At 47.9% G+C, this 25,228-nt stretch overlaps 12 protein-coding genes across 12 annotated transcripts; 7 read left to right on the plus strand and 5 right to left on the minus strand.

Annotated features, from left to right (window-relative positions):
- Nucleotides 1–163: 163 nt before the first annotated feature.
- Nucleotides 164–662, plus strand: N7529_000260 (Erg28 family protein; the record flags this gene model as incomplete). The annotated part of the gene is made up of 2 exons (XM_057235791.1): nt 164–226; nt 318–662. 2 exons carry the CDS (start codon nt 164–166, stop codon nt 660–662), a joined length of 408 nt encoding a protein of 135 aa, XP_057102594.1.
- Nucleotides 663–904: 242 nt separating this feature from the next.
- Nucleotides 905–2,171, minus strand: N7529_000261 (UDP-glucose:hexose-1-phosphate uridylyltransferase; the record flags this gene model as incomplete). The annotated part of the gene is made up of 3 exons (XM_057235792.1): nt 905–1,776; nt 1,827–2,011; nt 2,074–2,171. The coding sequence occupies 3 exons, from the start codon at nt 2,169–2,171 to the stop codon at nt 905–907; spliced, it is 1,155 nt and encodes a 384-aa protein (XP_057102595.1).
- A 691-nt stretch (nt 2,172–2,862) lies between these two features.
- Nucleotides 2,863–3,954, plus strand: N7529_000262 (uncharacterized protein; the record flags this gene model as incomplete). Its single annotated transcript, XM_057235793.1, has 3 exons — nt 2,863–2,910; nt 2,958–3,795; nt 3,845–3,954. 3 exons carry the CDS (start codon nt 2,863–2,865, stop codon nt 3,952–3,954), a joined length of 996 nt encoding a protein of 331 aa, XP_057102596.1.
- An 88-nt stretch (nt 3,955–4,042) lies between these two features.
- On the minus strand, nt 4,043–5,235 carry N7529_000263 (MBL fold metallo-hydrolase; the record flags this gene model as incomplete). Its single annotated transcript, XM_057235794.1, has 3 exons — nt 4,043–4,634; nt 4,687–4,827; nt 4,886–5,235. 3 exons carry the CDS (start codon nt 5,233–5,235, stop codon nt 4,043–4,045), a joined length of 1,083 nt encoding a protein of 360 aa, XP_057102597.1.
- Nucleotides 5,236–6,611: 1,376 nt separating this feature from the next.
- On the minus strand, nt 6,612–7,514 carry N7529_000264 (glutathione S-transferase family protein; the record flags this gene model as incomplete). The annotated part of the gene is made up of 4 exons (XM_057235795.1): nt 6,612–7,161; nt 7,214–7,251; nt 7,309–7,355; nt 7,433–7,514. The coding sequence occupies 4 exons, from the start codon at nt 7,512–7,514 to the stop codon at nt 6,612–6,614; spliced, it is 717 nt and encodes a 238-aa protein (XP_057102598.1).
- A 1,788-nt stretch (nt 7,515–9,302) lies between these two features.
- On the plus strand, nt 9,303–11,128 carry N7529_000265 (MFS transporter; the record flags this gene model as incomplete). The annotated part of the gene is made up of 2 exons (XM_057235796.1): nt 9,303–10,456; nt 10,516–11,128. 2 exons carry the CDS (start codon nt 9,303–9,305, stop codon nt 11,126–11,128), a joined length of 1,767 nt encoding a protein of 588 aa, XP_057102599.1.
- Nucleotides 11,129–11,767: 639 nt separating this feature from the next.
- N7529_000266 (putative DSBA family oxidoreductase) lies at nt 11,768–12,704 on the plus strand (the record flags this gene model as incomplete). Its single annotated transcript, XM_057235797.1, has 6 exons — nt 11,768–11,801; nt 11,852–11,930; nt 11,979–12,019; nt 12,089–12,216; nt 12,267–12,583; nt 12,632–12,704. The coding sequence occupies 6 exons, from the start codon at nt 11,768–11,770 to the stop codon at nt 12,702–12,704; spliced, it is 672 nt and encodes a 223-aa protein (XP_057102600.1).
- Nucleotides 12,705–13,377: 673 nt separating this feature from the next.
- On the plus strand, nt 13,378–14,471 carry N7529_000267 (glycosyltransferase family 1 protein; the record flags this gene model as incomplete). Its single annotated transcript, XM_057235798.1, has 4 exons — nt 13,378–13,681; nt 13,745–14,004; nt 14,047–14,053; nt 14,110–14,471. 4 exons carry the CDS (start codon nt 13,378–13,380, stop codon nt 14,469–14,471), a joined length of 933 nt encoding a protein of 310 aa, XP_057102601.1.
- A 505-nt stretch (nt 14,472–14,976) lies between these two features.
- N7529_000268 (NAD(P)-dependent oxidoreductase) lies at nt 14,977–15,977 on the plus strand (the record flags this gene model as incomplete). Its single annotated transcript, XM_057235799.1, has 2 exons — nt 14,977–15,024; nt 15,075–15,977. The coding sequence occupies 2 exons, from the start codon at nt 14,977–14,979 to the stop codon at nt 15,975–15,977; spliced, it is 951 nt and encodes a 316-aa protein (XP_057102602.1).
- A 344-nt stretch (nt 15,978–16,321) lies between these two features.
- Nucleotides 16,322–18,129, minus strand: N7529_000269 (sugar porter family MFS transporter; the record flags this gene model as incomplete). Its single annotated transcript, XM_057235800.1, has 3 exons — nt 16,322–17,686; nt 17,746–17,861; nt 17,916–18,129. 3 exons carry the CDS (start codon nt 18,127–18,129, stop codon nt 16,322–16,324), a joined length of 1,695 nt encoding a protein of 564 aa, XP_057102603.1.
- Nucleotides 18,130–22,623: 4,494 nt separating this feature from the next.
- N7529_000270 (uncharacterized protein) lies at nt 22,624–23,128 on the minus strand (the record flags this gene model as incomplete). Its single annotated transcript, XM_057235801.1, has 2 exons — nt 22,624–23,073; nt 23,099–23,128. 2 exons carry the CDS (start codon nt 23,126–23,128, stop codon nt 22,624–22,626), a joined length of 480 nt encoding a protein of 159 aa, XP_057102604.1.
- Nucleotides 23,129–24,281: 1,153 nt separating this feature from the next.
- Nucleotides 24,282–24,713, plus strand: N7529_000271 (uncharacterized protein; the record flags this gene model as incomplete). The annotated part of the gene is made up of 1 exon (XM_057235802.1): nt 24,282–24,713. One exon carries the CDS (start codon nt 24,282–24,284, stop codon nt 24,711–24,713), a length of 432 nt encoding a protein of 143 aa, XP_057102605.1.
- Nucleotides 24,714–25,228: the final 515 nt, after the last annotated feature.

Here is a 25,228-nt window from a genome sequence, read left to right on the forward strand (position 1 = left end):
AATGTTATGGAAAAGAGGTTGACAGAAGACAAAAAAAAAATGGAGTACAAAGTGAAGCTTGTTGGGGAAGATCAACGCCAAGAGTCCAAAACATTGAAACATCCTCGGCCTTTGACAATCACAAGAAAAACAATCTCACCCATCACAAACAATTAACTCCAAAATGTCCCAATTCCTCACCTACCTCCCCCAATTCGAGGGCATCCTGCCCAAATGGCTGGTCTTCGTAAGCCTAACCCCGCATACAATCTCTCAACTCCAAACCCCTGCCAAATTACTTTGGTGTCTAGAACCAGCTGAGCTAACACCCCTAATAGGTCTCCGTCGTGTCCGCCCTTAACAGCGTGCAAGCCTACTGCTCGCCGCAATATACCTCCCAACTCTACAGCAATGGCCAGGTTCCTGCCAGCCCGCTCTCCGGCCGCGTCTTCGGAACTTGGACTTTCCTGTCTGCTGTCATTCGCATGACTGCCGCTTACAACATTGACAACCCTGTCGCGTACAACCTCGCTATGTGGACTTATGGAATTGCGCTGACGCACTTCGTTGGAGAGTTGATCGTTGGCAACGCTACGCTCAAGGGCCGCTTCTTGAGTCCTTTGATTGTTGCTTCTGCTTCGCTTGCTTGGATGATCACTCAGCGTGAGGTGTATCTGGCTTAGACCAACCTTGACATGAGATTGCTCCGAGTGTTGATTTCGGGCTTTTTATCTGAATGCACTGGCTCGTCGAACGGCCGAGGGATGCGATATTCAAAGTCGTGTACTGAACCGCCACTACCCACGGTCCCCTGCAAACCAGCTCTTATAGAACTAATGTATATGCATGTATTTTAGAAAGTATTATACCGTCGGCTCGACTCCAGCCAGACTCCGCATTTTATTTTGCTTATTCATTAAACCATTCAACCATCAATCTTCTTCCTGTACAGCTCACCACCACAAGCACGCAGCTTAGCAGCTGCCTGCTCAGGCGTGATATCACGCTGAGGCTCCGCCATAAGCTCATAACCGACCAAAAACTTGCGCACGGTAGCACTCCGCAGCAGAGGCGGGTAGAAGTGCAGATGCAAGTACGAGGCCTCGATTTCCTCCGCGGTGCCATCCAGCGGCGCTTGGTGAATACCCATACTGTAAGGGAAGTGCGTCTCAAAGAGGTTGTCATAACGACGAGTCGTTTCCGCAATAGCCTCAGCAAGCAGCATTTTATCGGCTTCGGACAAATCAACCAGCGCGCGCTTGTGCGTGCGGCTGACGATCATCGTCTCAAACGGCCATGTCGCCCACCACGGACAAACAACCAGGAAAGCCTCGTTCTCAAAGACAACGCGCTCTTGCTTGCGGCTTTCCAGAGTCGCATAATCTTCCAGCAGATGGCTGCCGCCATGTTGCTGGCGGTATTTGCGCAGCTGTTCCATTTCTGCGGCTGGTTCCTCGGGCAGGGAGCTGGTAGTCCAGACCTGGCCATGCGGGTGAGGGTTCGAGCAGCCCATGGCCGCGCCCTTGTTTTCAAAGATCTGCATGTACCGGTACTGCTCCTTGGGTTTTGTGGCGCTTGCTTGGGAGGAGGAGGGCTGCAGGGTTGTTACGGGAGCGTTCTTGGCTAGCGGGGAGGTGGGTGAGAGGTGGGCTGTGTAGATTTCTGTCCAGGCGTTGATCACGGGCATGATTTCGCGTGGGCTGAGATCGGCTAGGGTAAGGTTGTGCGCGGATGAGAATGTAAGGACGTAGCATTTGCCGGTCACAGGCTCGGCCTTGAGGAAGCGCGATTCGAGTTCTGGGCTTTGTGAGTTTGGTGACGTTGTGCGAAGGCCTGGTTCAGCTTACCATCCTCGTTTGTGGGTTCGTAAGGAGCCTGTTCTTCCTTCACGGCACTGTAGTCATTCACGAACACGAAGGTGCTGTCGTATTTGGGGTTGGTGTCGCCCTGGGCGCGCTCGTTTCCGGGGCAGAGGTAGCACTTGGGGTCGTAGTTCGGCAGGGTGGTCTTGGAGGGACTTTCCTGTGCGCCTCTGTATTTGGAGGTGATTAGATAGGCTATTGCGCATTTTCATTCTTTTGCGACAACACTCACTGCCAGGGACGCTTGGTTCGGTGAGGGGAGACCAAGATAGAGGAGCCCCGAAGGGGGTTGTATCTCCGGTGAGAGATGTCGTCAAGTACGTTTTCCATAGCTATGTATAGGAACAGTCACAGAGTACCTTGGAGGTAAGAGGAAGGAGAAAGAATAACCAAGAAATAGCGAAGGGTCTTCGGGTTGGACTCCGGTGGGGAGGCGGGGTCCGGAGACTCAAATGCGTAATGCCAGCTAAGCGAGCAATGAATCCTCGCCTAATATATGTCTATACAACTACTATTTACGCTAACATCGGAAGAAAGCACAGCCATATATCCCAGGCATATGTAAACTACTATAAAGCCGGGTATACATCGTCTTGGCGCTGTCATCTCCGTCTTCTCGGTGAGCCGTAGAGGTATCGCTCGGGATCCCGCACTCGGTTTTCCGGGGAAATGGTATGCGGCACTTTGTCTGTGGGGGAGCCATAGCCTCGAGTTTGGCTCAAAGAGGCATTTAATCACCGCGCACGTGTGGATAAATCCGGAAAAACGAATCCCATTATGTTCCACACAGTAAATGTGGAGTGAGAAGGGTGGACTACGCACCAAAGAGGAAATTTATGCCCGCTAGCTCAGGTGGTGACGTCGCTTCTCTATTCCACCACAGCTATGTGTGCATCTCGACTTTGTATACACCACAATCTATATGTGTGTGTTTGATTCTATTTTGAGATCAGACTAGAGTACATCTGCCTGATTGAATTGATGTTCTCGAAATCAAAACCGGAAATCAAATCCTGTGATAATGAACCCCGCCAACCCCGCGGTGACCCTGGACTCTCTACCTAACGAAGTAAGTCTTCCTAAAAGGGCATTAATTGCAATTTCTAAAACCTTTAGGTATTTGTACAAATCTTATCTGACTTCTCCACCCGGGATCTTCTTCCTCTCACATCCATCAACCACCGATTCCATGCATTAGTGCTACGAATCCTTCATTACCGCCTACTCCTTAATACTCCACTGAAAGAGTACAAGCTACTTTTGGAATGTTTTCACCCCAGCTCAAAACTCACCGAGCCACATGTATTCTGCAAGTACCTTGGTACAGATGGGCTGAGCGAGCGCCATGATGGGACTGGCTCACTGTACGAGAATGTCGATACAGCACACCAATTAGGTAGAGTGACGGCGTTATATTCGCGCTTTCGACCTCTAGTAGCCAACGAGGAAGAAGAAGAAGACGCAGAGAGGATTGGATCCCATTTCGATTTGACAGGTAGGATGCTTCTTTTCTCGGGGGTGGGGTTCGTACGGGCTGACAAGAATGGGGGCAAAGGCAACAAAGATGATGAGGTGATACGGGAGGTCACGCTAGATGGACATGAGGATTTTTCCCAATTATGTGTGGTTGCCAATCTGGTGCAGGTCAGACCGGGGACCTCGTTGCTGTTGAGTGCGTTTACTATTGAGGATGGTTTTGTCCGGCTGTGGAGAGACTGGTTGCATCACCAGAGCAGAAAATTGAAGAAGGCTTCTGAAATTGCCAGGGAAGAGAGTCATGAAGAAATCCAGATACCACCTGACTCGGACGACATTTTGTGGGCAGATGTGGGCAAGACTGTTGGGTTGAAGTTGCGTGTTAGGCCAAAGTCTTGGAATCCATCTTTCCCCGTGTTGATACACCAAGATGATCGGGATGATGATGCTTGGGTTGGTTATGAGGTGATCTTGGAAGGTGAGTTGACATATCGTGTAGGAGGTATCATGCTAACTTGAGTTGATAGAATTGCATATTCGTTCCACGCGTCTGCTTTTGGTCGTCGAGCAGTCAAAAGAAGAGCAACAGAGTCACCAAAAAAATGCTATTGTTATTGGGGCACCGCCACCAGCCTAAACTACTAGAAGACCGTTGTATTGATTTGAGACATGAAACAAACACTATCATTATATAGTCAGGTTGTACATTCTTCATAAGTTATGTTTCAGATAGAGACTTGGCCGACTTCCTTATCCTGTGCAGCAATGGCCATATCGAAGTCTCGAAGGAATGCCCAGAGAGTCTTTCTGCGCCAACCATTTTTCTTCCAATCATTCGCCGGCAAGGGGAACAAATCGACAATTCCTAACAAGCTCGGATCATGCGCAAAGATAAACCAGATATTACTATCTGCATCTGCATCTTGTGCTTTCTCTATAGTTCTAATAGTCGTCTTGGAATCAGTCCCAACCATAGTGGCCGGGGTAAAAAATGCCCCATTTCGACGAAGAAGCAACTTCTCATATGCCTGAGCCCCAGGACAAGGCAGCACAGTCGCAGGAATCGCATTCTGGATATCAAAGGGAAGAGGCATATGCTTAGATGGTCTAATTTGACCACTATGATGACATAAATCCCCTCCCATAAAGATGAATGTATCCGGGCTTGTGGTGGTTCGAGCCAGGGCACTCAGATGGCCCACTGCATGGCCAGGGGTATCGACTAGATAAAAAGAGCCATCCCCAAAGAAATCATAGGCTCGGAATTGGCCCACTTCGATAGAATCGGAGAAATCAATTTCTCGTAGATTCCTTCCACTATATAAATAGTGAGTGTGGATCTGCGAAGTGGCTACAACATAAAACTCACGCGAAATCACTCTCACGAACGGGGGAGTCGGGAGCTGAGGGATAGCCAGGACAAAAAGCATCCTTGAACCCGGGACCGACAATCAAATCGGCTGAGGTTGGAAATTTCGAGGGATCACCGATATGGTCGAAATGCCAGTGACTGCATAGTCTTCATTAGCTTCCATTTTCCCACATGATGAACAGGGGTTAAACCTCACCTCCAAATGATACCGGAGATTTGACCGGCTGGAATATCATTGTTTTTCAATATATCAATCACATCATCTTTAACGGTAATTTCACAGTTTATGGAGTCAATTATTTGGAGGATAACTGGCGAGAATGAACGCCAGTCTTTTGGTACCCCGAGATCGAAGACAAGCTTTTGACCAGAAGAATGTTCAATTAAAAACGACCATGCAGGCATCTCGGGCATATATTGCATTCCCTCCATAGGCGGTTGCATGAGAAAGGCCAGTGGGAGTTTGGCCATCCGGGTGCTGGTGTCAATGATGCGGACTTGGACAGTCTCAGTGCCTGCTGGCACAGGGAAGATAGGGTTTGTCATGATTAAACCAGAATGGGCGTTTGTCAAGGCTGTCTGGTGGTAGTATGGCTTGAGAAGAGTAATGTTGTTAAATTTGACTGTTAAACTCGTTGAATGCGGGGTTGTGGGATTTGATCATTGGCGTGATCAAGCAAAGACCCGCAGGGCCTGGAAGAGATGGGCATCCTACGGCATCCTGATATGTACGTGATATATATTTGTAAGCCACAGTTCCTGACAATTATCCTGTCTTAAACTGAGGTATCTCGATATGCTTTTAAAGAGAATATAGCACACTGCCCGCGGGCCCGGTCCGACCCGTACCAGAGTCGATCGCATTGAATTGTTCGTTGTGAACGATCCGACGAGACGATTCAGTCCACCGAGCTGCTGATCGATGATTCGCTTCTCCTCGCTAATAAGAATATTGGAATAAGCTTACGATAATTAATTGCTCGAGATATCAAAACGCCATTCGAGAGACGATAAGATGCCTGGGATCCAGAGGAGTTGCGGGATGCAAATGTAGGTTGAGGAAGTGGAATATAGCTCGCTTCAGTCTCCTAGATCCGGATCCTCCATCGTTGTATGTAGGATATTTGGCCGGTAGGTCAAGCTTCGTGCTGAAGAAGTTCAAGAGCTCATCGTGCATTAGGACATTTTATGCCACCCAATATTGGCGTTTTACTCTGGTTTGTGGATGGACCCCGTAGATTGCTCATCACATCTCACATGAGGCTCTTAGATGCTGCCTCGGACGCATCTTGTGCCCGGCGAGAGACCACTGCGCCAATGTTCTCAAGCTGTGCCATCTTGAGGTTGTTTATGCTTGAAGCAACGCAAGAAGTGCGAAAGACACGACGAGTAGTGAAAAATTAGGACGGAGGTGGAGGACGAGGGCGTCCGTAATGGCCGTAAAATGTTTGCTATCACCGACCATTCTTTATTTAAATATTTCTATGCCCCAGACTTTCCGATGCCGAAATAGCGATTGAATTTGCGAACTCTCAGCTTTGGTTATCCTCGGCTGACATAGAGAATTGAAGAGCGCAAGGTTGACAAGGCATTACATCCGGTGTTGATGTGGGGATGATAAACCATCAAATAGTAGCCCTACTTAAACTCAAACGCCGGAAAGAGACATCCGCTTATTCACAAAAACTCATTGCTGTTTAGCACATAATTATTTCTTTTCCATCACAATCTAACATACGTCTTTACTCCACAATAGTGCATTCAATTTCGGGAGGCAACGCCCTGGGTAGCTGAGCCACAGCAACACACGTTTACGAGCCGGCTTTTGAGTAAAGAATGTCTCATAGGTCCTGTTCTTTTGGTAAAGTTGGATATCTGAATGAGGAATACCTGTCACGTCTATAGCAAGGTTTCATTCCACTTCAGGCCCAAGGCTGAACAGCCTTCAGCAGGTTCAGGTGGACCTGAGAGTCCCCACTTCTTTTCAATGCCTCATCAAAGATATCCGATCCCAGACGTTGGTTAAAAAGAAGGATGCTACCCCACACAAGGTCAGCATAGCTGACAGTGTTTCCCAAGAAGAAAGGGCCTTCGTTCTCCTGCAGCAAAGCAGTCACTTCGCGAAGTGCGGGCTCCGCTTCATTCCATGCTCGCTCACCACCTTTCTCCCTCTCCAATTGATCTAGTGACATGCCAAAAGCTTGTTCGCGAGTTGAATTCCAGTAACCAACACTTTCCTCATTGAGGATTTGGCGTGGGACCAAAGGTACAAATATCGGCTTGATAGCGCCCATGTATTGGGACCATAGACGCTCGACCTTCTCGAGATAGATTGAGTCCAAGTGAAGCGAAGGAAGCGGTGCCTGGCGCTCTATATAGTCTGCGATCTTACGCGAATCCATCACGTAAGTTCCGTCAGGACAGGCCAGGGTAGGACAGGTGTATGGAAAGCTCCCTTCGTTGGGTGTGACACTGGAGATGTTAGATCGAGTCCCGCATCCCGAGAAATCATCTTTGGACCTACTGATTCTCTAGTGTAGACTTTATATCTGGGTACTCAACCTGCAAGCCTCATTAGCAATTGTCCTTGCGAGCCTGATTTAATTGGATCTGACGCACCCATTGAGTTTGATAATCGAGTCCCTTGAAGTTGAGAAGAAGCCGAGCTATAGCACCGTGTCGCTTAGTATGCATGTGCTTGTTGGAAATGTACAATTACAATTGTTGTTGTTGTTGCACTCACTCTTCCATGGATTAGGGGACCACGTGGCACATGGTGCCTTGCCGGATGGTATGTCATAGAGTAAGTATTGACTTGGAGCCATGTTGAGATCACGATGCTGAGTTGGAATTTCAGGTAGAGATGAGATGTAGGATTGTGACCTTATAATGTAGTTTGTTTAGGCGGGGTGGACCACTTTTCAGATTACCAATCCGGCCTATGATAAACCCGAGATTGTGGGGATCCTCACCAGACCCCGAAGGAATGACTCACTCTCCATAAAAGCCCTGGAGTATCATAGGTATACCCCCTGTCCAACAGGTAGCCTCGCTGGTCAATTGGGAGCTCTAGGCATATAATGATGACTGACATATGATTTATGCCGATTCATTGGCTATGACCGGACACCTGAATCTTTCATTGGGCTGCTGAACATCATTTAACTACGATACGAGATTATGCTGATCTGGGCTTACGAGCTTTCCAATGACTCTAATTAATGAACTAACTGACAAAGATAACTAGTTCTTGCACAGACCGAGTCGACTAATATCAATTCCGATGGCAACTCATGTTGACTTTAAGAATCTGTCATGCCGTACGCACCTAACTTGTTCAAAGCGCAAGTTAAAATGCGACGAAGAACGTCTGTATGTTCCTTGATATGCAGAAGATTCCGCTGCTTGCAAGTTTCATCCTTTGCCCAACAGGCGTCCTGGGGGGCTCTGCCTACACGACATGTTTTTCTCTTTTATCTGTTGGTTGCAGGGGTTGGTATTGGCGCAGGTGTTTTTACTGGTGCGATTGGAGATTCTGATCAGTGAGTTCAATTTGAGTATGAGTGGGTAAAACTTTATCTCGCCAGTGGCCACTTTCATCCATGTGTGCTTTAGCTGCCTCCTGGGTCTTGAACCCGATGCGCTGGCATTTGATTGGGGACATTTGTGTCCCAGGGAGCTCATGTGCTGCCACATGATGGAGAAACGAAAGATGTGGAGAAAGAAAGAAGGATGGAGAGGAGATGGGACTATCTATAATTTTTGTGGTGCTGAAGGCCCTTGCATTTTAAAGTGGGCGACGATTCAAATCGTATCGTCGGGAGCAGATCGTATCGTCGACAGCACGTCTACAGCGAATTAAGCGAGTCGATTAGATCACATAGTTGCACGACCAATGGCGACATCCGTGTCGATTTATGCTAAAGTGTTATCTAGGCTGGAGGATATCTAAGTTGTTTTGCAAAGTACATAATCTTCTCAATTGTTCATAATCCAGTAAATCGGAGCAGATGAATGAAATTGTTTGACAGCAGAACTATGTGAAGTAATTTAATTCTCATTCGCCAATAAGGCCCGCTCAATCCACCACGACAACGTGGGGTCGAAATAATATTGTTCAAAAGATATTCTTGAATCTGTTACAATATATTTAGTCAGACATACTATAGTAGAACTACCACTATTGCCTACTGTGATATGCCAAGCCGTTCAAGCTTTCGGCAAGCCGTTCAATATCTGGATGGCGTTCGGCCCGGAAAGTAACACTTCAATGTTTTCAAGGTTTCTTCTCCACTGCAGAAAATTCTGACCACTCGGCAACTAGATGCCGAGATGATTGATACACTACGGCAATTGTGATTCGCTGAATTGATTAATGATCAAGCCGAGGCTGTTTCGGTTACTTATCAAGGTGGGGATTGTACTTTTTTTTTTCTTTCCTTGCCTTTTCTATGTTTCTCAATTTTGCAACATATTCTTTGATCATTTCTCGATTGTTGTATTGATTCCGTTGATCTTACTGTTTTGAAATTATAGCCGCGATCTCCAATACAACTCCAACGTCATTGTTGCACTATCTGACTCTCAACCCCATCAGGGCTCTCAGCCCCAACATGACAGCTCCCAAAGCCGGGGACGGGGAGGCCACGCTGCCTTCCACAATCCCATTCTGGCGCTTGATATTCGACCAAAAGGTTGTTACTGAAGAAATCTTTCGGTTCACATATGCAGGCTCGGGCACCGTGGATGATCCCCATGCCGTGGTCTGGATTCCAGCTGATCCCCGCAATCCCATGAACTTTCGACCAATGAAGAAATGGGCCATCACCATTCTGGTCTCCTTTGTCACCCTGGCGGTGTCATTAGTGTCATCTGCCTTTTCGGGTGGAATGGCGCAGATGATGGAAGAGTTCGGCGTCGTTGAGGAGGTCGTGATTCTGGGTGTATCACTCTTCGTGCTTGGTTTTGCCATTGGACCCCTGATCTGGGCACCTCTCAGCGAGATATTTGGTCGTCGGCATATCTTCACTATCTCCTTCATGTTCCTGACAGCATTCAACGCAGGCACCTGCGGTGCACAGAACATCCAAACCCTGATCGTGTTACGTTTCCTAGCTGGCTCTTTTGGCTCCTCGCCCTTTGGAAACGCAGGCGGTACTATCGCGGACATGTTTCCTGCCTCTCAGCGTGGTATTGCAATTAGTCTTTTCGCCGCAGCACCGTTTTTGGGACCAACGCTTGGCCCTGTCATTGGTGGCTTCCTTGCTACTGGTGCTGGTTGGAGATGGGTAGAGGGATTTCTCGCTGCTTTCTCCGGGCTGCTCTGGATTTGCATTATTTTCTTGCTACCAGAGACTTATGCGCCAGTCCTTTTGCGCCGTCGCGCAGAGAAATTGTCAGCTTTGACTGGTAAAGTATACCGCAGTCAACTTGATATCGATCGCGGCCCTATTCCCATGGGCAAGACATTGAAGACCGCACTCTCGCGCCCATGGATACTCCTCTTCCGCGAGCCAATCGTTCTCCTTTTCTCCATCTACATGTCCATTATCTACGGCACACTCTACATGCTCTTCGCCGCATACCCGATCGTCTTCCAAGAAGTTCGCGGCTGGAGCGAAGGTATAGGCGGTCTCGCCTTCTTAGGCATCCTCGTCGGTATGGTGATAGCAGTAGGCTACACCTTCCCAGAAAATTTCCGCTACGCCAAAAAATGTCGCGAGACCACCGACCGATTAGCCCCCGAGCTTCGCCTCCCCCAGCTATGGTTGGCGGCGTGGCACTCCCAATTGGCCTTTTCTGGTTTGCCTGGACGAACGCGCCAAGCATCCACTGGATGGCCTCTGTAGCAGCAGGCGCGCCCTTTGGTTTCGGCATGGTTCTCGTCTTCCTTAGTGTCTTCAATTACCTCATTGATTCATACACGATCTTCGCTGCGTCCGTGTTAGCCGCGAACTCCGCCCTCCGCTCGCTCTTCGGCATGGCCTTCCCCCTCTTCACTACCTACATGTACCAGAATCTAGGTATTCACTGGGCGTCATCAATTCCAGCATTCCTATCGCTTGCATGCGTGCCTTTCCCATTCATATTCTACAAGTACGGTGCCCGCATCAGACAACGGTGTACCTACGCAGCCGAGGCCGATGCATTCATGCGCCGGCTTGCTGAGAAGAACCACGTCCGCGAAGAGCCCAAGACGGATGAGAAGACGGGTGCGGATCGGGTTTCTGTCGATATAGAGAGTGACAGTGACACCGATACCTTGTCTACTGTTCCTTCGCGAGGAACAATCGCGCGCCATGCCTCCCGTGCATCGCGTGCGTCTCGCCAATCCGGTCGCTCTATGCATCGCACTGCAACTGCGACGCAGTACGAGGAGAATCCGTATGACCTGGATTTGGTCAATACTCGCCAGTCGGCAATTAGCCGCAAGGACTGAGCAGACTTGTGATGTTGATCTCAGCATTACAGCCACACTATCTTGGCTCTAGGATCATTGAAATGGTATCTGAGCGATGACATTGGGGCCTCTCAAAGAGAGCCCATAAGCCGATCATAAACCGATCTCTTTCGGTCTGTCTATCCCAATAGACCCAGAAAAAGACCAGGCCAGGCCCAGCGTTGGCTCACCCCCATCGCACCAGACTCAAACTGGATTCTATCAATTCCCTGGCCACGAACTCGGGAAAAACCAGATTGGTTTGCCTCGCAAAAATTCTTGGATTCCAAGTCAATATGGGTTGACTTGGGACACAAGTGCATAAAGCATCAGCGATTTGTTAATACCACGTTATGTATATACCCTTAATTTAATGCATAAAATAATTTCGCATTTATTTGATATCTGATCACAATATTTTTCCTAATAAAACCTAAACGTACGACCTACGTGCAGTTGTGTGTGCTTGGGGAGAACTTGATCACTCATCATTTATCCGGGGCCTCGGCCCATCTCCACCTCGGCCTTCCACCTCCCCTGCCATATACCCTTGATAAACTAATCTTCGACCCTCGTTGCTGGCTTTACTGGTAATATTCAAGCACAATATTTCATCATTGAAAGCCAATAGAAACCGTCATGTCCGGCAAGATTGACGCATACGTTGACTGCGGTATGCCAGGACCCCTTTGTCGTCCCGTCTTCGCTGACTGATTTGCATAGTATCGCCATATTCATACTATGCAACACTATATCTGAGGAAGAACCGCAAGCTGCTTGAATCGCACGGCGTTGAAGTCGAGTATTTATAGCCCTGCCTTCTGTATGACACGGGCTAATTGCCGAACAGATTTCACCCCGTCTTCTTAGGCGGTATCAATGTGGGCTCTGGTATACATTCTCCTTCAGCTGGGCAAATCCCATCCCTAGACATGAGATCACCACTGACAACATAAACAGGGAACAAACCTCCTTGGACACTGCCTGCCAAAGCAAACTATTCCAAGTTTGACTCAGAGCGAGCATGTAAATACTTCGGAGTTCCGCCAATCAAAACCCCCGAGTTCTTCCCAATCCTTTCGATTATGGTATGTGGGTTCGTTTCATAGAACGAGGTATATGCTGATCAGTTGACCAGCCACAACGATGCATGATTTACATCAAGAGTCAATTCCCACGCGAGAAATTTGAAAACACCTTCCTCGCATTGTGGGAATGGATGTTCTATAAGAATATTGACATCAGCAAGCCCGAGGCACTGGCTGAACTGTTTCAAAGCAATGGGTACTCAGATACCGAGATCAAGGAAATTTTGGCCGCGGCCTCGAGTCCAGAGTTCAAGCAGGCCTTGACGGCTAACACGCAAAAGGCCCTTGATAAAGGCGCTTATGGAGCGCCTTGGTTCTGGGTGCGCAATGCTGAGGGCAAAGAAGAGCCTTTCTTTGGGAGTGACCGGTAGGTTTTGAGATTCCACATAGCAGGCTGAAAGCTGACTTGAAGTAGATTTGCTTTTATGTGGATGTACCTCGGGTTGCCCTTTCAGGACGTTGCCATCGTCGAGAAGTCCAAGCTTTAGGTCGTACTAGACTTTTTTGTACATTTCGTGTTCGCAATATCACATACAAAATTCTCATAATCGCCTTTCTGTAACTCTTTCTTCTGAGAGGTTTTCTCGGCTGTTCCTTTTACCACAGACTGGCGCAATGAATCCTCAAGCGATCTTCATTAAGAACTCAGAGCTCGGCCAATGTAACGTCCGTCTAGCCGTTGCCCATGAATTCCTCCTACGTCCAGAATATGAAATGCACATCGCATCATTTCCATGTCTAAAAGAAAAGGTCAACGACCCGAATGCCCGTGCCATCAATTCACCTCCACAAAGGTCGGAAATGCAGTATTTCACCCGCTAGACGGTCTATAATCCACAGAAACGATCGTACGACAAACCATGCTGTCTTACGGCGTCAATCCAAAGGAAGCTGTGGAGTGCGTGCTGCAGTCACCATGTACAAGAACGAGCTACCCATCTTACTCTCGCTATGAAATAACGTGGAATACCTGGCAACCTACGCCAGCTGCGTGAGAGATTCAGCAGGTAAAACCAGCCCTAGTGGCGATGGACATGTTATTCGGCTTAGCCATCGATGCCTGTTCCACCACCAAGACAGAACCCTGCCTGTTAGGTCCAAATACTTTTCTCGAACATACCCCGGGGCTGAGACTTATCCAGCCCTGAAAATACCCCCAGTATGCTGCTTTATCTTGTTCTTCTCCCTTCCCAAATTCACCATTCCCTCCGAAATACCCCTCAGTCGCTCTGCGAGAACAAATTAACCAGATCAAGAACAAACTCGGGCTTCGCATACTCTCTCTACTGGACCAAAATCCTAAACATCTACCTAAACCTCCGCATAATGTGCATGATCCTCAATTCCAAGCGCCTCAAAAGCCTCCGCGAATACAGCAACGCACATAAGATCCCCGGTATAAGCCCACCCTTCGGCCTCTCTATCCCATCCATCATCCCCTCCCGCCCAGATACAGATTTCCCCTGTACCATCCCAGAATATATCACCTGCTGAGGACCAATATTACGACCCATCAACTCAATCTCAGACGAAGTCCCCGACCTGGCGCGGTGGCTCGCACAGAGACCTACCGTGCTGGTGACATTGGGGTCGCTTGCTGTGTGGGATACACGGCGTACGAGGCAGTTCGCGGAGGGTATCCATGTGCTACTTGGGCGGCGTAGCGGAATCCAGATTCTGTGGTATTTGCAGACTGTTTCGCCGATAGTGGGCTCGGCGCATCACGGTCCCCGTGTCGATGATGGCCCGGAGTGTATTCGGGATTATGTTGATGGGGACCAGTTCCGCGTCCTGCCTTGATTGCCTGTTGACCCGGTTTGTATTCTGCAGAGTGGGAGTGTTATCTGTATGATACATCATGGGGGCTCGAATTCCTTCCATGAAGCTATTCAGTGGGTGTGATTCTCTACTTTGGGCCTGATATTGTTCGCTTGTCTAAAGTCCTCTCTAGAGCAAATGTCCCCCACGTCGTCCTACCTGTCTGGTTTGATGCGTATGACTTTGCTACTCACGCTGGGTGGTTGGGTATTGGGGATTGGGGAAATAGATATCTTGCGCCCAATGTTGATGGTGGGGAATTGGGTAAGGCATTAGTGCGAGTAGTTGCTAGCGACGAGTCAAAGAAGATGTTTTACAAGAGCAGGAAATTGCTGCAAAGTTGGGGGAAGGGAGGGTTGTTACTTGTGAGAAGACTATTGAACTTTTGGAATTGTAGATATGGTAGGACACATTACCTTGCATTCATGGACTCATGAACCCTAAGAGCAGTAATCTGCTAGAATATATTGTATTTACAAGGTGTCTAAAAAGCCTGGAGAAAGATTTGCAATGGCTAAGTAATTCTGCTCTATATCGATCAAGAATGCATATTGCGACAATAGATTGACATGAAGACAAGCACCCGTGGACGTAGGTAGTAGCTCTGGTGTCTAGCCAGGATCCATTTGTGGAGACAAGAGTGTCGATATCTCGGCCTTCGGGCTTAGTGACTCACTGCTTAGGAAGAATACAATTCTGGGTCCACTAGAGGCCGAATGTCTCCAGCTTCCACTTCAAATCCGAGACATATAAGTCTCCAAGTATGTCCAAGCATGCATGTCCAACGTCCAGACAGAAACCGGATAAGATCTAAACCACCTCGTCCTACCCCACGTCTGCCCCACACTCAATCCCCATAAAGTGTCTCAACGTCACGACTTGCTTTCTCCTTCCTACCTACACCCAATAAATCAATTTTCCAGATAACCCGCTACCAGAATAATGTCCAGCCCCCGTGTCGCATGGGTAGGCCTCGGCAACATCGGCCGAGTAAGTCACCCGAACCGCGCCCACCTCACCAATCCTCCTAACAAGACCAGGGCATGAGCCTGAACATCGCCGAAAGAGGCCCTCAATCAGGCCCTCTCCTCCTGTACAACCGCACGACATCCCGCGCAACCACTCACGCCACTAAACTCGGCCAGAAATCCGCAGTCGCAGACACCCTCACAGAAGCAGTATCCCGGTCCGACCTCATCTTCACCTGTGTTGGCGACGACGCAGCCCTCGACGCCATTGTCGCCGCCATCCTAGACGACAAGGCTCTCCCACAGGATCTGAGCTCGAAGACCTTCGTCGACTGCTCGACCGTGCACCCTGATACGTCACGCAAGACGGAGGCGTTGTTTGCCGCGCGGGGCGCGGGCTTCGTTGCGTGTCCTGTGTTCGGGGCGCCGAATATGGCCGACGCCGGACAGCTGATTGTTGTTCCTGCTGGGAAACAGGCTGCGATTGAGAAGGCGCGGCCGTTTTTCGATGGCGTCGTTGCTAAGAAGACGATTGATCTTTCCGGTGGGAGTGGGGAGGATATTGATGTTGGGCGGGCTTCTATGCTTAAGGTTCTTGGGAATACGTTTATCTTGAATACCGTTGGGGTGTTGGCTGAGTCGCTTGTTGCGGCTGAGGCATCTGGATTGGGGGTTGGACCGTTGAAGGAGTGGTTGGGATTGTTTGCGCCGGGGCCTTTTGCGAATTATGCGGAGAGGATGACGAGTGGGGATTATTATACGCGGGAGGAGCCGCTCTTTGCGGTTGATCTTGCGCGGAAGGATTTAAGACATGCTTCTGGGATTGCTAAGGAGGGTGGAATGACCATGAGGAATGTTGAGGTTACAGATTCTTTGTTGAGGGATGTTAAGGAGGAGAAGGGGGAGAAGGGGGATATCGCGGCTGTTTATGGTGCTGTTAGGAAGGGCGCAGGTATGGAGTTTGGGAATCAGTGAAAGATGCTCATTGAGTTTTGTAATCGGAAACTTGTATATATTCATGGATACATACATGTATGTATGCGATGGGATGATTGTTTAAACTTAACCGATTGTATACATGTTGATACGAGTAAAGTTGGAAATATTAGGAAGACAGAAAGATAGAAGTTCGAGCGATGACTTGCATGCTATTAAATGAAAGTCTCCGTAGGGATATGGTGGAGACTGAACTAAAAGACTCCAGCTGAAGTAAGAGTAGAGTTAAGTAATTATACACACAGAAATTTTTGATAGAAAAAAGAGCAGACAAGAAGCCACACATCTCAAAAGGGCGGCATCCTTCCAGCAATATTACTAGCTTACTCCCGGATCTCAGTGGTCACGTCGTGGTGCTGGTGCTCACTAGCGCCAGCCTCACCCTGCTTGGGGCCGTCCAGGGGGTTGGGGCCGTGGAGATCGGCAACAATTCCTTCGGGGGCAACCCAGCCAGCGGACTTCCAGGGCTTGACGTGGAGGACGTACATGGTGTCGACCTCCTCAAGGGTCCGGCCCTGGGTCTCGTTGACGAAGAAGAAGACAACGAGGATAGCGAGGAAGCAGCAAGCAGCGAAGACGTAACCGTAGCGGAAGTCGATGGTGTTGGAGATGAAGGGGGTGAAGAACGAGATGAGGAAGTTCCAGGTCCAGTTGGCAGCAGTAGCAACACCCATGCAGACAGCGCGGTACTTGAAGGGGTACATCTCACCACAGATAGCCCAGACAATAGGACCCCAGGTGGTGGCGAATCCGACAATGAAGAAGCAGGTGAACACAATCATAACAACACCAGCGGGGTGGTTGGTAGGGTCGGAGTTCAAGATCTCGTGGCCGACAGAGGCCCAGATCAGGAAGCAGACGAACATCCAAGCGGCACCGTACATCAGACACTTGCGGCGACCGTAGTGCTCGACAATGTAAAGACCGGGAAGGGTCATACCGAAGTTGACAGCACCGAGGATGATGGAGGTGACGTAGGAGTTGCTCAATCCAATACCCTGGAAGATACTGGTTCCGTAGTAGAAGATGAAGTTGGCACCAGTCAGCTGCTGGAGGGACTGGAGGGCAATTCCGAGGATGATACGGTAGAGCATGCGGGGACCAGTGAAGACCTCTTGCCAGGGAGCGTCACCGTTGGCGAGCTCCTCCTCAAGCTTGATCTTCATGTCGGCCATCTCCTGAGCAACGACGCGGTGGTTGTGGGGGACACCGTAGAGCTTGCACATAACATTGCGAGCCTCCTCGGTACGGCCGTGACGGTAGGCGAAACGGGGGGACTCGGGAAGGAAGAGGGTACCAATACCGAGGATAAGAGGCCAGGCAAATCCAATGCCCATGGTGATGCGCCACGAAGCATCGTTTTCGAGAGTCTCAGTGCCGAAGTTGACAATGTAGGAGATGAAGATACCGAAAGCGACGAACAGCTGGAAAGCACTGACCATGGCACCGCGGACCTGGCGAGGGGCAGACTCAGACTGGTACATGGGGACGACGCTAGAGAGCGCACCAACACCCAGACCAGCGACCCAACGGCCCAGGGCAATTTGGTACCACTTGTCAGTGGTAGCAATCTGGATAATAATACCGACGATGTGGAGAAGGGCCCAGAAGGAGATCGAGAATTTGCGGCCAATGCGGTCCGCGATGGGGGCGGCAACCAGGGCACCAATCATAGTTCCGATAGAGAGCTAGATTTATAAAATTAGTTTCATGTAAGACAGCCTGTGGAATTTCAAATTCGACATACCAGACCAACAATGAGACCGTTGCGGACGTTACTGAAGGCATATTCACCGGTGGCAGCATTGTACTCAGCGAAGCGTTGCTTGAAGTCAACCATGGTGGTGAAACCCGAGATTTGACCTATGGACCGTTAGCGTTACATTTTCTTTATGCCGATGTTGTGTGACACCATACCAGTAGAGTATCCGAAGATGAAACCACCCATTGACACACACAAGCCGAGGATGAAGGATCGCCATGTGAGATACTTGACAGGGCTGTCATCGAGTGTGAGGTGATCCTTTTCAGCAGTAGTCGAATCGGCACGCGAGGGAGTTGCGGCCTGGGAAGAGAACTGAGATTCAGGCTTCCCAGGTTTCAACTTGTCCATGAAAGTAGAAACACCCATGATGATCCACTTGGAAGATGGATAATGGGGTGAAGGAAAAGATAATGAAGAATGGGGAAATAAAAAGTCGAGAAAAAAAAAAAGAGAAGAGAGCAAGGAAGAGAGCGAACTAAATAGTCAAGAAGTCTGGGCGGTTGACCTTGTACCAGTGGCAGTCATGACCCGGATCTAGTGTCCCACGTTTTCTAGCCGAAATGGGGATGTAAATTTTACGGGACTCCACGGGCAAAAGACTTTAGCGCAATGTACTCCGTGTTTGGAGGGTTCTTTTGGTGGAGAAAAATGGTGGAGGGCAAGGGGTGGCATGGGGATCTCTCTGGTATGCGTCCACGTGAGCCGAAAACGTCTCCTTGACACATATTACTAGTTGTTGTTCATTTCTAAAAGAGGATTATATTTGCATTCATAACTTCTGTATTGTTATAGTAATAGTACGATTGAATGATGTATGTACATTGTTCAATATCTGTAGATTCATGGAGGGAATTGCATGCTTTCCAACAGGTAATGAAAAGCAAAAAAAGCAAAAAGAAATACACCAGGAATCACCCACCCTTCTTACCACTATTCTAGAAGCATACGGCATTTAGTTAGACTGGAACCTGCTGATGTACGAATGAGAGTGCAGTGCCTGGCCAAGAATCCGTGGATACTCCAGATCGGTTGAGTTCGATGACGGATAAACGGATCTTTCTACGTCAGGGTGACCATGATACTAGAACTTCAGACACTAATAATAATATCACTCATATAAAACAAAACGAGTCCGGGTGATCCTTGTCGGGAATTGGTGCCGACATTTTACCGTGGAGTGATTTAGCTTGTATACATCGAAAAGCCTTGACACATATAAAAAGTACAATATTATACCATTTGCCTACAGAACCTATAGTAATATGGTAGAACAAGGAATCCAAAGGCAACTGAAACCGGGTGGATTCCCAAGAAAGAAGGTGAAAGCAAAGAAAAATAAGAAATTTCAAATGAAAATAAAACTAAAAATGGTTTACATAGTGGGTCAATATGCGTGGATTTCTGCACTCTACCCGACCCGGTTGCAGGCCGCTGATCATAAACAAAGAAGCTAAGTCTAAGGGGTAAGTTGATTTGATTGCAGTCTGTGGCATAACTAATGGTGTCAAAAGAGCCTGAAAACACACGAGGGATCGAAGTCCCATTTATATCTTTTGCAATGGAGCAAATTCCCAACTCGAAACGTCTTGATAAGGACCAAGTTGGATTGCAGATAAATAAAAGTTCGACCCACCTACCGGTGAGGTTTCGGTCGAGTCCCGCGCAGAGAATTCCGATCTGTTGGGCTATTCACGGGCCCCGAGAGATCCACTTTGCTCAATCGGCACACCGAGTATGTTGCACAGATTTTTTATCCCGACACACCTGGCCGAGCCGATTACAATCCCGAGTCGGGATCGCCGTGTCGGTACAGACTGGCCATCCCGAATGTCTTTCGGTTAGAGGCGACCTAAGGATAATACTCAGTTTGAACAGTTATAGTTAATTCCTAAAATCAAATACATCACTACACAAATCCTATTATAATTTATTTATTGTTCAACATGCAATATGTTTGTTGTTCTCGGCCACATATCGGCATCCCTTGTTACGGAAACGTCCGACCCACAACGCCCCTTCCGTGATCTGCGGTGAACCACTTAAGGAAAAAAATCTCTTCATTGCCTTCCATGACTAAGGCATCAGACCACATCGAAAAGTTTATGAGAGAAAAATTTGTTCTCTAAGTGGATAATAGTCTTTTCACTAATCTCCCTTAAGTTAGCCTCCGAAGTCTGGAAAATGGGAAAATACCATGGGAAAATACCATGGGAAAATACCATTGATCCAATCGCCGCTGATTTTGTGTTACCATCGGCCTCTATGCGTGTGTGGGCTTTTTGTAATGCAAATGTTGAATTAATTCACTCTGTTTTCTTCGGGGAAGGCCGGGTGAAAGGCTTCGTGTTGTGAAAAACGTATTGATCCTTTAAAGTAATGATGGCCGTTCGCCTACAGCTATCTGCAAAGCTATGTAAATAAATTTAAACCTGCAATACAAAAGAGGGAAACGCTGATACTCAAAATGGCTGTCTCTAAAATAATCGAGCAAAAAATAATAGTTTGCATAGGTATGAGGATCAGACCTCTCTCTACCATAATGATAGCAAGAAACCAAGATGAGCACTGACATCCCAGACCATATTAACTTCAACTAAAGAACACCAAACACTCCCCATTGACAGCTCATGATGTACAATGTAGACCATCGATTAATCTTGCAAAACCCAAAGAGTGGCTCTGCAGATACTCACAATGACGTAGGCCGGCACTTATACAACGTCCCAAATAGGAAACCCCATCTCCAGTCCACTGCACGGGAAACAGGGTCTCCATTTTGCTTCTTGTCTAGAATAAGACAATAAATCACGCTTTTGTTTCGCATTGTATGATGCCATCATGTTGTCTCCCGCTCGGTTGATAGCCGACAGGCACATGGGAAGCTGACGTCCCACCTGGAGACATGGGGATTGTGGTTGGGGTCTGGTCGGGGATGAAATTGCATGGTCCAAGTCCCATTTAACTTTGGGGATAGCGCTCGGTCCATGTTTCATCCCTGCGCTCTGTAAGATTGTTGTAGGCACATAATTGTACTATTGTTATCTCTTTGGGCACGCACTATACATTCACACCCAGGTAGGTATCCATGGTTAGCAATCAAGGCTTAGAGAGGAAGTCCCTGCCTCCTTTAGGCTTAATCCTCCTTTCTTTTCTCATTGTGAAAATGACTGTTCAAACCTGTCACACATTGCAGCACCAGGTGACTTTGTTAGCTTGTGCCACATGCATGCCTGAATAGGCCTTGCAAACAGGTGATTGAGAGAGTGGCAATATCGTATGATCTACATAGTAGACTTCTAGCGAATATCTGCGTCGAATCCGTCCATGATGTTCGTTACTGTGCCGTATTTCCATCAATCGATACTTCTGTCAATCGATACTTCTGCAACAAGATATATATTCTGGCGATTAGATGGATAAGTATCCCTGCTTAAATGGGGTCAGGATGATAAACAATGGTAAAGTGGTAATGGGCTGGAAATGTATTTCTCCTTGTGACTTCCTTTAGGGCCATACATACGTACCTATATGTACCGGATTTTAGGCCACGGTCGCGAATTTCCCGATCGGGGTGGCACAGGAGAATAAGACATAGTCGTTATGAGTGGACGGGTTCCGATGCGCGCGGCGCTCAAACATCGCAATCGCGTCCTGCACCGCCTGGTACAGGCGATCATGGCAGTCACGATCTGTCACTGGGAAATCACTCTCCATCACACTGTCGATCAGATCAACACAGAGGGTACTGGCGGCATGTCGGAGCGCATTGGTGAAGGCTTCATCCCCCCAAAGGAGGAGTTGCGCATAGTGGTCGTCAGCTACAGGGGGAGGCTCGCCGCCGTCGATTTGTGGCAGTGGATCTAGAGTCTTAGACTCTAGCGACAGCAATTAACCGTATTATTACTTTCTCTATTCGATTTCCCGAATCCAACCAAGTCTACAGACCCTCGTAACGGGGTTCTACAAATCTATATAGTTACTGCCCTAGTTATCTAGTGCTTAAAAGCTACCTAGGTATATATGTTGGTAAAACAGTGTGATTGTCAAATCCATCCTATGACCCACTTCTAGTTTGATAAATAGTGTAAGATAGAAAGGTAGGAAGAATAGAAAAGTGAGAGAGACGACAAGCGGCGAAGACAGGTCTTTTGATCCCGGGTGTATCAAAGGGAGTTTACCTGAGTAGTAGGGTGCTCAACCCAAAAGGTAACATAACTTGAAAAGGCAATTCACAGGCCCGCCACTCACAGTTTATGATTCCTCTGGTGGGTTGCAGAATAGTGGAATCACTTCAGTAGGAGTGGAAAGGCGGTCATTTCTAGCCTCAAACTAGCCTTAAGCATCAATATCACATGCCCGCCATATTCAAGTTGTAAAACTCTTTTATTATCCTTGTTGACTTATCTACTTTTACTACTGTAGCTATAGCAATTAGTCTGTCGGGTTTTAAATACATGTATATATTGGAAGACATTCCATCCCCGTAGGTTCTGCACATATCTCACTCTTGAGAGAGGCGATAAGAGGTATCGCTCGACCAGTTCTCAATTGTCTGGAGACATGCGCATAGCTCAATTATGACAACCCATTTTCCTGCTGCTGAGACAAACCTTGCGGTGTCCTCATTTTCCAGGCGATTAACCAGATACTCTCAAAACTGTTGTACATGAGGGGCAGTATGTACACTCTTCTTCAATCAACTCTCCTACCGCGTGAGCTCGGTAGTAAGTCTATTCAGTCGAAGAGCTGCGGTATGGCCCAATCCTTAGGTTACATGTTCCTCGGACCCCGAGACTCCGTCCACTGCCTATATATGTCTTCGCGGTGGACATGTTCTCAAGAAGAACGAGACAGCTGGATTTATAGGCCAGATAGTTGGTGCTGCACTTGATCGACCATGTGGTGCGTTTGCCGAGTTCCGTTTGAACTTGCGAGATCTTGATTGCCAATTTCTTTGAGCATGTGGACGATGTTCATGTGCCTATCTGTGCTGTTTGTGCCATCGTAGAGCTCAAAAGCTTCGGCGTATAGATCTTCGTCACCACTTCTGTAACCAAGTGCATCTTCTTTGATGCTCTCGAAGACGGTCAAATTGGTGCCGTCAATCATACCGGTGCCACTATGCACATCTCCAGAGATATGGTAGCGTGCCAACATGGTATCTCCGAATCTTCCGTCACGGATAGCGTTAACGTACTCGCTGGCCCATGGTTCCACGATCGGGAACCCATTTGTCTCGTTGAGAAGCACCTCATTCAGGCTGAGACCGAGAAAGAGCCGCTCCGCAAGCTCTGTAGAGCTCACATTGAGCTGAGACGGTGAAATGACTCAATACCAGGCTTGCGAAAAGGACAGAAAAACGCATATTGGGAGAACTCGGATTGAAGAATCGGCAATATACAGTAAGAGGATGGTGGTGGCAGAACGTCAACCGAAAACATTCAATCCTCACCAAATATAAAGGAGATTGTCTCTTTCTACCAATCCTATTTGGATATATAGCGCTTTCAAAATCTCGCATTATCCTCCAGACATTTTTTCTATCTCAGCTGATTGTGTCGAGTTGAACACCCCACCCGTGCCTTACCAGCTAGCTAACAACCACTGTTAGTTAGCGTCTCGGCACAAATATCATTTATCGGGTGACTTTCGCTATGTTCTGACTAGCGACGCGGGAATTGGGCCTCGCCTTCTTCCAAATTCTCGTGAAAAGCTTGGTTTTTGTGTTCTTTGCAGCTCTCTATTGAGTGAAGCAAAGGGCCACACGACTGCCAAGCTGTGTCTACGTACTACACATGGTCACTTATTGCGTGGACTCCAGCGCTGAATTTCGAGCTTAGCACTATTGAGTAGACTAGTTCTCTCCTCAACCAATAAATCTATCCATCCTAGATTAGCCCGTTTGATCGCGTTCTCTATATCATTCAACCGATCGTATTCCAATATCGTACTGTCCCATCTTGCTTCAACGTTAAGTTTATGATGAATGGTATTCGGAGCAATAGACTAGAGCACCCCCGAGAGTTTTAGGGTGGCAATGCCTACTTTAGATTATTTGAGCTATTGCTGGCAACAATGAGAGTTTTGTGGCCTGCAGAATATGGAATCATCATTGAGAGCTTATGGAGCTAACTCGGGGTTAGGAGGTTGGTGGGGTCAATACTCTATGGTGTGCTACAACATATTAGTATCTCCTGTCAAAGCAAAAATACGCATACATACACCGTACTTAAGCCTAGCTAAGTAGGTGTGCACCTTTTTGGCCTAGCGGTCACGAAAACAGCGTTTTTTCTATGCGACATCTCCCCCTAAATCTACAAATATAACCGTGTCAAACTCTGCTTCCCTCACTTCATGCCTGAGCCCCTGTTCTCTCATTACGCTTTCGCCCTACCAGATACCAGCTTATACACCATTTCTTTCTCTTGGTTCATTTCGGACTCAAGGTATGTCCATCCTATCCGTCTTTCATAAAACCTTTCAAAGCGAATTAGCAAAGGAAACTCCCCTGGCGTTCAATGAATACCCAGCATACTGAGCTTGTGGAACAGTTGTTCCTAGAATTCTCTTTCCAAGAAGTGCTTCAAAACGAGACAGATGGTTTCCCTTTTGTCGAGCCCTGGGCTAGCGAATACGTGAATGCCATTCAGGATAGAAGATACGGCGGTGCTGTGTGGGCACGCTACCATATTGCAGGCGACGTACATGGTGGGGTTATTGAAGGCACAGACAAGACTGTGCTTGAAATGATCGAGGAAGATGCCTTGGGCTACAAGGTGGGCGATCCGGAGGTATACGACGTAGCTCTCTCCTTCTACGCCAAAACTAAACCAACGGATGGGCATCCTGAAGTGATCGAAATTACTATGCGCATAGGAAGTCAAGATGTGACTGCGATTCGGGCTCAACTTAGAGCCGAGCGCCAGGCGGAGGCTCTTGCTGATCTCTAATAATAAAAAAGTCATAAGACGTCTTGTTCTCAATCAAGTATATCATGAAAAACTGTCAGATCTCCCATCCGTAAAATTCAACCGAGTTACAATGTAGTATAGTATAGAGAGTATATAATGCAGAAGCATGACGATCGGGGAATAGATATCTAATCTGGTGCAAATAAGCAAAGAAAGCAAGAAATTACTGGAGCAACACTTGATCCTCCTCCAACCTCAATATCTTCCAGTCTAGGAGCAGCAAGGCCGGCCTATCACCCGTGAGCATTTCTTGGTACTCATTTTCTTGAGATGTCGCTACGAAGTTATTGGGAGAGTCCTGAATTATGGTTCTAGCTAGCCAATGGAGATGTATAACGACTCAGTCTTTTATTTTGCCTGCTGAAGTGGCCATGTCTTGCTTCCATAGTAAGCTCCTGTTCGGTACGCTTATAAGGGCCGACTTCAATCTTTGGTAGATTCGACATATCTTCAAGGAACCGCGCCCTATATGGGGGGAGTAATGATGTACAACT

The sequence above is a fragment of the Penicillium soppii genome (genome assembly GCF_028829465.1).
Source record: "Penicillium soppii strain IBT 18220 chromosome Unknown utg000001l, whole genome shotgun sequence".
Lineage (NCBI taxonomy): Eukaryota > Fungi > Ascomycota > Eurotiomycetes > Eurotiales > Aspergillaceae > Penicillium > Penicillium soppii.